This window comes from Antedon bifida, chromosome 2, assembly GCF_963402885.1.
Source record: "Antedon bifida chromosome 2, ecAntBifi1.1, whole genome shotgun sequence".
Lineage (NCBI taxonomy): Eukaryota > Metazoa > Echinodermata > Crinoidea > Comatulida > Antedonidae > Antedon > Antedon bifida.
In genome coordinates this window covers 11,209,760-11,220,055 of record NC_136227.1, presented here as the reverse complement: position 1 = coordinate 11,220,055, position 10,296 = coordinate 11,209,760, and the positions used below count along the sequence as shown (strand labels likewise).

Sequence of the window (10,296 nt, the reverse complement as noted above, 5' to 3'; positions counted from 1 at the left end):
ACATCATGAATATTTATGTGTGGATTTTAGTTTAGGTTCTTTGTAACGTCAAAAACATTTAGTCTATAATTTAGTCCGATAAAACTTAACTTAAACATTTCTAAATATTTATATTTGTGGTTGTTGTGTATAGAAGTGAGTACAACACCTTTAATAGCCTCTAGCTAATTTCAAAGTGTATAGTATACAAATAATGAATGTTTATGAGTGTAATGGTACAAATAATGACATGAGGTGAATGATGTAAGGTTATATATCAACGATATTCAATTTAACCTTTCATCATTCACCAAATGCCATTATTTGTACCATTACACGAATTACATACATTCAATATTTGTTTTATATAACATCTAAATAGATTCCTGTCATTTGAATCAAATAAAAGGTAGGCCTAGCCAAGTCCTAAATTTAATTCACAATGATTAAAACAGTAACATTTGGTTTTTATTAATATTAAATTAAATGTTATATTTATATTGATTTTATAAACACACCTATTTTAGTGTTAATTATTTCAACAAATGACAAAACAATCCTAGGCATAGCAAGGCTAAAACGACTAGGCTAGGCCTAGCCTAATAGTAACAGGCCTAGGCCTATATAGGCTAAACCTAGTACTAGCTTGGCTGAAAGGCAAAACTTTGACACACAATTTGAACTTATCATGGTTTTTCTAACGTTTTTACGTCTTTTAGAGATGTTCCCATTAATTAATAAAAATCTTACACACTATCTAAAGCTAATTTAAATGCCTTTTTGATCTAAATTAGTACATATATCTCTCCAGAAATGTACTTCAGTCATCATAACATTCAATCGCCGCGAAAGTACAAATAGGTGGCGCTGTTGTAGTTCAAAAGCAGTATAAAACAAAATATTTTCCAATCGCAAAAATTTTTTTTTTCGTACACGAAAAAAAGAACTAATAATCGATCATTTAATAGTGCGTACTATTGCACGCCATGTGACCCACATTCGTCCAATCGTCATCATAACATTCAATCGCCGCGAAAGTACAAATAGGTGGCGCTGTTGTAGTTCAAAAGCAGTATAAAACAAAATATTTTCCAATCGCGAAAATTTTTTTTTTCGTACACGAAAAAAAGAACTAATATTCGATCATTTAATAGTGCGTACTATTGCACGCCATGTGACCCACATTCGTCCAATCAAATGACATGAATTTATTTAGGTGTTATATATATAGTTTCTATCTGAGTTTACTCAGATACAATATTTATGTGAGTAGAACGCCGGCAATATTTATACATTTTGTGTGTAGGCCTACTTATTATAATTAATTTCATTTAATTTGAAAAAAACAACCTGCATGAGTAAACCAGGTGATAACCTAGAGCCAAAATGTTCTATTTTCACCTCATGAAATGATTTGTACAATAATTGCACTCATACACATTAATTATTTGTATAATAGCTAATTTTGGCAATATCTGACGTTAAAATGTCCTGGATTGCTATGAACATAAGTATCACGCTCCGAGAGTCGATCCCATAATAACCTCCTGGTGAATTAGTTATTTTTGCGACCGATAAACAAAGAATAATAATGATAATAACAATACGCTATCGGTTAAACATGTTTTAATATAAAAGAAAATAAATCGAAATAACAATACATTTTAATGTTACTGATATTTACTTGCATAAGATCATGTAAATTAGGTGAAAAAGTTGATATAAAAACAATCAAGATTCTTGATTGGGAAAAGCTGACGTGTGCCTACCGTACATGTTCCTATTTTAGTACTATTAATATTATTAGTAGTTTATAAAAACTAAAAATTTTGCAACCACTTCCTGGTTTTAATAAATGCTTTAAATGTTCTAAACTAAAGTAGATACCATAATAAAATAATGTATACATGTATATTTATTAAATACACATACTAAAACCACACCTTATACGATGCGACAGCGAAATATATGAAGTAAAAGCATTAATATTTTGTTTTAATCGATACATTCGTTTGGCCTGTATCCTACTGTTGCGTAAAGAACAAACTGATCAACACAACACTGACTACAGCGAAGAAGTTGATCCCTACAATTCCAGCTGAGTTGCAGTTATCTGTATCGCAACATGTAGAGCAGTTATCTTGTGTTTCATCGTCACATTTTGGTGTCAGAAGATCACATAAATCTTCAGTAGAGCAGGTACGGGTTTTTTCTATAAAAAAAAGTGGTATAAATTTCACGCTTCGGCCTGTGTGTATAGAATGAGTAACCAACATCATAGACGCTTATTCAATAATAATATTATCTACTGATTTACAACTGTATTTAACACAACAAATAATAAATCTTCTATAGGGTGGTTACACAATTGTTGTCCCTATACAAAAAAAAAACGTAAAAGAAAAAATCTGGAAAATCCTAAATTATCACACGATCACATAATTATCCAGTTTTTTCAAATAGAAATATATTTGGAATACAATTGTATCTAAAAGGTGTAGCACTCACGTCCATTTACAACGGTCAAGATACACGTGTCAAACAAAGATGTGCAGTCGATACTGTCTTTTGGTTTATCACAATCTACACAGTTATAACAGTTGATAGCACCAGCTAAAAATATAAGTATCGTAATAGACGTAAACAATCTCTCATATACCGGGAGGAAGTTATTACTACACAATTATGAGCTACGTTAAAAAAAAAATAGTCATAAAAAAGTCGTAGCTAATTTTCACTTGGGATGCCCGATACTGTATTAAAAAGGTTGTCAGAAATATAATTATTATATAACTATCAGTTATAGTCCATATATTTAGTATTCATTTCATGCTAGTTTATTTTATTAAAGCTGGTAAAAACAAAAAAATATATATAGAAAATATAGGCCTAATAATAAATAACAATAAATAATAGCATTTACGCAGAAACAAATAGCGTATAAGCCTCCTAGATTTGAGCTCGTTACTGCGTACGAGTTAGGTTATTCGCGAAAATTCACATACACGAATGAGAAACCTTAAAAAAATGTAAGTGGGCATATGAACATATGAATTTTATATACATTCATATCTACAACTCATCAGCTTAAATCATATATTTTAAACATTAGGTGTCACAATCCATCCATCCCGAGGAGCTAGACCTATAATAGATTGAAAATATGCTTATTTTTACTCAAAATGTCTCTTTAGCGCGCGTGTACGCGTAACATACAAAATAAAAACATCAGGTATAGGTGTAGCAGGAGTAAATGGGCAATATGGTTTAAATATTGTTCATACGAAAAGAATAAACATACTTTTTTAATATGTTAATTAGTGAGGATTTATTTTTTGAAATAATTTTTTTCATAATTTGAAATTTGAATAATTATTTATTCAGTTTATGTAGTGGTCGGATGGACTTTTATAACCAAGTACGATACGCTCTGGTTTTGTTTTGTGAACAACGTAGAAACACGTATATTCCATCAGCTACTTGTGCACCAGATTGATTTAATAGATTTTTTTATGTTTTTAATTAAGCCAAACAATAAGAATTGTTCATTTCAATAATTTGTTTTATAACACCAATATGCAAGTTTTAGGCCCTTACTGTTCAATGATTTGTTTTAATGCAAGCAAGCACGTTAAACGCCATTGCTCGCTGAACTACGTTTTTATGCAAATGAGTAGAATGTTAAGTACAACTTATGACTAAAAAGATTGCTTAAAAAATTGTTATTCATTACAATATTCGTTAACATACCTCCTGCAGTAAAAATTGCAACTGCAAAAACGGCTAGCAAATACTTCATGATCCTTCTTTCCAAAGACGTCCGAGATAATTGATTGATTGATGACACCGATGGATATGCTGGTGATCCAAGCAGGTTGGCCACTTATATAGTATAGCTAGAACTACTAAAGCGTAGATTTGTTTCAGGTCACAATGCACAATTAGCCAACTGAAAAGTACTAGACAAAAGGCGTGCTTTTAGGAGAGTAATGGGAATTATTATTCAGCAAGAGAGGTGGTTTTGCTACTTGGATTTATATCTCTCTTGCAAAAATCAGAGATTGTGGGCAGGTTTCCAAGGAAATACATATATACAAATATTAAAAACAAATATGTTACAGTATGTCAATGTTATATATAAATTTACGTAAGGGCTAAATTCGGTAAAGTCAAGCACTTGACTTTGACTATGGTATATTGATCGAATAATACTGAAATGATACTGAGCTGAAGCTTGGCATGTCCAAGCCTGTTGCGTAATTTGATCTTTTGATGTTGTCATCCTTTTGGTATGTAGGCCCCTAATATGTATGATCCCAATTACCTAAGGACTTGAAAGTACTAAACAAAGAGATGTTTCGAAAATGCACGAAGTATGCCTAGGGACAAACAATAGAAACAATATTGACCAACCTATAATTTTTATTATAAAAAAAAACATATCATAGACGTTAGGTCATCATTTCTCTTCAATTAATTTTGTAGTACCAAAAAACATATCTTTATGCGCGAAAGAAACGTGACCATGTCACCAGACCCCTACCCAACCCCCTTAATCGACAGCGAACATTTACGCGGTACACCAATGGTTATTCGTAAATTGAAACAATTCGTAAACTCAACCGTGAGAACATAAATCGTACCTTTATCCTTGTATAAATGTACGTCGATGCGTAGTTGCAAATGAAGTTACGATTTTCGCCTGGAATCTAGAAAATCCACATTTTGGTCCCTGGATGTAATACGATACAGCCCAGATATATCGACGCGTATACCGCAGTGAGCCGGCCGGGCCATGCATGAATGATTCGTACAAAGAGACACCGCCAGACAAATGCGTACCACATACTGTTTACTTCGCTGTCAGTCAGCATGCATAAAGTGTATAACCCTCCGACGTACGTCAAAAATGGAATGCCGCAGTTACTTAAAATATATTGTAGTACACTTAATATGGTTTTATTTTCTTTTCAGCTTTCCCCGACCGGGGGGGGGGGGGGGAGGGGGTGAGAGGTGGTTTTCATACTTTTATTTATACCTCTCTTGCAAAAATCAGAGATTGTGGGCAGGTTTCCAAGGAAATACATATATACAAATATTAAAAACAAATATGTTACAGTATGTCAATGTTATATATAAATTTGACTTTGACTATGGTATATTGATCGAAAAACTAAAGGCAATTGGGATTGGACCAATAGATTGGTTCAAATCATATCTCAAGAATAGGCAACAATTAGTATATACAAATAGGGTAGAATTTAAGCAACTTGAAATTTCTCCTGGTGTGCCTCTTGGAAGTATATTGTGGCCTCTATTATTTCTATGGTATGTTAACGATATGGAAATAAGTGTAAATTGTAAGTTGATTTAATGCGCTGACGACAGCGTTCTTTTAGTATCCGGAAACAACCCATGTGTAATAGCCTCTAGATTAAGGTCAGAATTGTCAGCCTGTAATAAATGGCTCTTTGACAACAAGTTGTCCTTCCATATGGGAAAAACTGAGGCCATGTTATTTGGAACCAAATATAAAATGAAAATGGTCGGGGATTTTAAAGTTCTCTATAGACAAGCATCTTTTCTTAGAGAAAACAAACGAAAAATTCTTCAAAACCACTTTGACTATGCATGTTCATCGTGGTACACTGCAGCACTAAAAACACTAAAAAATAAACTGCAGATTATGCAAAACAAATTTGTGAGATTTATCCTTAATGAAGGTCCTCGATTTCATGTAGGACAAAAAGAACTAGATAGCTTAGGGATAATTGTGTGTTGAGGATAGGGTGACTCAAATAAAATTAAACACTATGCACAAAATGCAGTATAGAAATGTAGCATCTTATCTTGGTAATAATTTTATAAAGGCTGGGAACCAAAATGCACATGGTACACGATTTACCGACATAAACTAAGATTAATATCCTATCTACTATGTGTTTGGTACCACATGGTAGCTACTTCAATTATCAACCCAATGATATCAAATATATCACATTTACATGTGATTAAAGAATGTTTTTGCAGTAAAAACTGTATTTTTAACACTTTTTTGGAAAAAATAATAATTTAGGAGAGAATATCTCAACTGTTATAGGTTAATTTGACTAAACAGAGATCTCTACTAAAAATTCTTCTTAATATTGTATTCTATATTGGGTCTCTGTTTTGGGTTTTGGAAAAAGTTCACAATAATTTATTATGTTCAAGAGAGTGGTGTTACTGTGAAATTATGAAAAGAGAGACTCCTACTAAACATTTTCAATATTGTGTTGTAGATGGAGCCTTTTGTTTTCAATATTACTTAAAAACATAGACCCCAATAAACTTTCAATAGTATGTCAGAAATTTAGTACAGTACGAGGAACAGGCTGGTTTCTCCCAGAGACATTTTTCCTTCCACATTTTTCCATCGACATTTTCCACAGTTAATGATTCACCTGGACATCTACTACTGGTTTTTCTCCCCAGACATTTTCTCTGGGGTCAAAAGGGGAAACCAGCATAGACCCTACAGTAGAATACTGTAGTCTGTCTCTTAAGATTTCTTGAAGGCAAAGACGCCATTAATATTTTCTAGTGTGTTCTAGAGGGAGAGGTCTCGTCTTTGCCTGCTATAAATTGTAAAAGCCCTACACAATATTGTATTGTAAATGGTGGTCTCTGTTTTTTTTTATAAATCTTGAATTGAAATGGAGACCTCCAACTAACAATTCTCAACATTGTGTTAGCTAGGTGGACCCCTCATGTTTTCGAAATTTGTCTCGATTTGTCTCACTATAACTTATCAATAATTAGTTATAATACTAATAGGGTGGTCATGTTATCATGTTATCAAGGTTTCTTGAACAGATTAGACTGACCCTACTACAAATTCTCAATATTTTAAACATTTTTCGATATTTATGTTCAATGGGTTAGTTTCTTCGATAATCCTAAATAAATGCTACCTTTATTAAGAAATGTTAGTCGCTTTTTTATATTCATGAATATGGTGGCCATTTTGGAATTTGGCAGCCATTTTGGATTTTGAGTCTCATGCTAATTTTAAGATGACATGACTGAGGATGACATAACCATCTTAAAATTTTAGAAATGCAATTTAATAGACAAAATAATTAAAATTAAAAAATTAAAGTCACTTTAGCAGCTATTTTAAATGTTGGTGGCCATCTTGAATTTTTTAGGACATTTGAACTCACATTTTAATTAAAAGATACATGTTGAGGATGGCATATCCACTTCAAAAAGTGGGGAAAGAACATTTCCTAGCCATTATGAATACATTTTATATAAATTTTGGCAGCCAAAGATTTTGAAAATAAAGTGTCCTATTCGGTAGGTACTGAATCAGATAAAAAAAAGTTTGAAAACTATTGCAATTGGTTTTGGGTTACCCCCTTTTTTGTTCATAAGTTGCCTGGACTAATGCTATGCTTGGGCAATTAAAGAATGGAACAAATTACCAAGTACGATAAAAAGTACTGAGAGTGTAAATGTATTTAGAAAATCAGTTAAAAACAATCTCGCATCGAAACGGCATAGCATCTAAACTTATTTTTAACTTCTTTTTAAAACTTTTTTTTACCTCTAGGACTCCAATGGAAATAAACCTGAGTTATTGGTTTTCTTGGACGATCCTGATCGAAATTACTTCTCTAAACTTTGTTTTTATACGGTTAGATATTTTAAAATATACATGTTATCATTGTTTTATATGTTGTTTTTAATACTGTTTTATTTATGAACCTTTTTACTTGTTTTATAAAATTTTGATCAAATAAATAAATGAATGAATGAAATTAAGATACTTTCTTTAATAATACGACAGGCCTTATTAATAATTGCTGGAATTTTCCCACATCCGTGTTTTTCTTAAACTACTAAACCATACAATAGAACAAAAAGGATCGCACTTTTAACAACGGAAGAATAAAAAAACTTCTGATCATTGGATCAACATGGAAATGATTAAGCCTTCTAAGGAAATACAGTCGTGTAAGACCTTTAGCAACAAGCCCTTTTATTTATAGTGTTACCTAGACACTTATAACTATAGATATGGTTTGGGCGAAACCCCACTTTACAGTGAACCACCCTTAACCGACTGCGAACCCACATCCCCGACATCTTCAATACCTTACCCTCATCTCTAAAAATCCTCCAAATACGCGCCCCACAGTACAAAAGGTTATTGCTAAATTGACAAATTCGTAAACTCGTTCGTGAATAACTCATACCTTATTTCCTGTATGACCGTAGGCTACGCCTAGCCATACGTGTCTGTAAATTTCTAAGAGTTACACATGAATTGGTTGCCGATTTTCACCTGAAAAATAATACGAATTTTTGGTCCCAGGATGTAACATGACATTGACGTGTGTATCGTGAGCTTGGGCACGAACGAATCGTACAAAGGACACCGCTAGACAACCGCGTACCTATTGTTTAGATCACTGGTAGTCAGCATGCATAAAGTATTATACATAGCCTTCCGACGTACATCAAAAAATGGAACGCTGCGGTTACTTACAATATTTATGTGTGGCTATGAAGTATAGCGTGTATAGAGGATTATAGTGTATTTAATATATTACAAAACTATAATATCTATGGTATCATGTACTGTAGTAATTCACATTATAGCATTCGATTATTTTTAGTCGCGTGGAAGCGACTCTATAATCCACTATGTCGGTCGGTCGGTCTGTCGGTCTGACGGTCTGTCTGTCGGTCTGTCGGTCTGTCTGTCGGTCTATCGGTCTGTTTGTCGGTCCGGTATCACTATGCATTGTAGCACGCGACTTAATGGCTGTTGGCCTTGTTTCTATACCACCAGCCGATACGTAGACCTACTCAACTATATCAATACCGTCTATTTACATTGATACATTTAGTTTCCTCAACAAATTGCTGTAAATAAATATAGATAAAGCTATCAGGGGCGGTCGAGTATTTGAGGAAGCAAAGTGTTAAATGACACCCCTAGATGGCCGCAAATTGTACTCTCGCACGTAAAATTCATGATAAATACCCCAATGAAGGTACAAATAACTGAATTAATAAGTTATACAAACAATATGAAACTGTTGCTATAAATATATTGAGCAAAACGTCAAATTGTATTATTTTGAATTTTATGCTAAATAAATTCAGATGGTAAAACCACAATTTCCAAAAAAATCATTTTTATTTATCCACTATAAACACTTTACAAAAGTGTTGTTTTAAATCCAAAAATAAAACAAAGAAAATAATGATAGGACATTTGCAGAAAGAAGCAAACTTTGCTCTGCTACCGGTATAACACGGTTCAAATTTCGGAACGTCCATAAATTACTACGGAAATAATTCGGCCTAATATTTACGGACGTACGGAAATGAAAACAAATGTACGACACGCATCGGAAATACAAAACTATACGCACAAGTATGATTTGGCCTAAAAATTGGCCTTAGATTATGGAAAACCCCGGCAAATTATTATTATTATTATTATTAGCCTTGCCAATATGCCTAATATTTAAAAGGAATGAATATAGGGTATATTTCGTTTGTCGATGAATTTTTAAATTCATGTGTGAATGCTTGATCCATTAGAGGTAATCTGTGATGGCTCTATAGTAACACTGGTATTCGTGGGTAATTTGTGACTGACGTAGTAGGCTACATACACGTGCCTAGATAGGGAAGATCTGTACTGCCGTTCATTGCGAGAGGAGGGGGAAGTCCGGTAATGTGTCATGAAATGAAATAAAATCAAGAATGCATTAATTTATCTGATTGTCGTTTTTTAGTCGTCTTCAGAAGTTTATCGACCGACATATATTTCTCATGTGTAGTAGAGCTTTTCTTTGATTGCATAATTTTGTTTGTATTATAACACAAGTTCATTTTGGATTTTCAGTAAATTACCAATGGTTTATTCAAAGTCAATACTGTAACTAATCCCGCACTATTAAAATGTTATTATTATACTACTATATTGTTGAAAAATGGATTGCGTGATACGAAAATGGATTGATAGTAAAACGTAACAAAGATACGTTCTTGTCTGGTTATTAGGTATTCATGCACTGATGAAGCAGAGGATTATTTTTTAGCGTTCCATTTTAAATAGATGTTGTTACAAAGAAATATTTTGGTTGTGAAGGTCGTTAAATTCGTTGGCGTCAGCATTATATTACTTCTTTTACCAATTTTAACAATTAAGCTATAAACATTCATCAATGATAAAATGCCCTAAAACTCTGTAACTACTTTATGACTAAGCCTATCAAGTTCCGGGTCCGGATGTATATTGTATACGATGAA

General features: G+C 32.9%; 1 protein-coding gene across 4 annotated transcripts; it reads right to left on the bottom strand.

The window, feature by feature from the left end:
* Positions 1-1,700: 1,700 nt before the first annotated feature.
* LOC144835958 (uncharacterized) lies at positions 1,701-8,449 on the bottom strand. 4 transcript variants are annotated; one of them, XM_078691095.1, is made up of 4 exons: positions 8,424-8,449; positions 3,730-3,938; positions 2,488-2,592; positions 1,701-2,191 (listed from the first exon to the last, which is right to left on the bottom strand). In XM_078691095.1, exons 2-4 carry the CDS (start codon positions 3,776-3,778, stop codon positions 2,004-2,006), a joined length of 342 nt encoding a protein of 113 aa, XP_078547221.1. In that variant the 5' UTR covers positions 3,779-3,938; positions 8,424-8,449; the 3' UTR covers positions 1,701-2,003. The 4 variants fall into 4 exon arrangements, with proteins under 4 accessions (XP_078547221.1, XP_078547220.1, XP_078547222.1 ...); XM_078691094.1 differs by lacking the exon at positions 8,424-8,449 and adding an exon at positions 4,623-4,748 and having other exon boundaries at positions 3,730-3,954; XM_078691096.1 differs by lacking the exon at positions 8,424-8,449 and adding an exon at positions 4,623-4,651.
* Between the last annotated feature and the right edge of the window lie 1,847 nt (positions 8,450-10,296).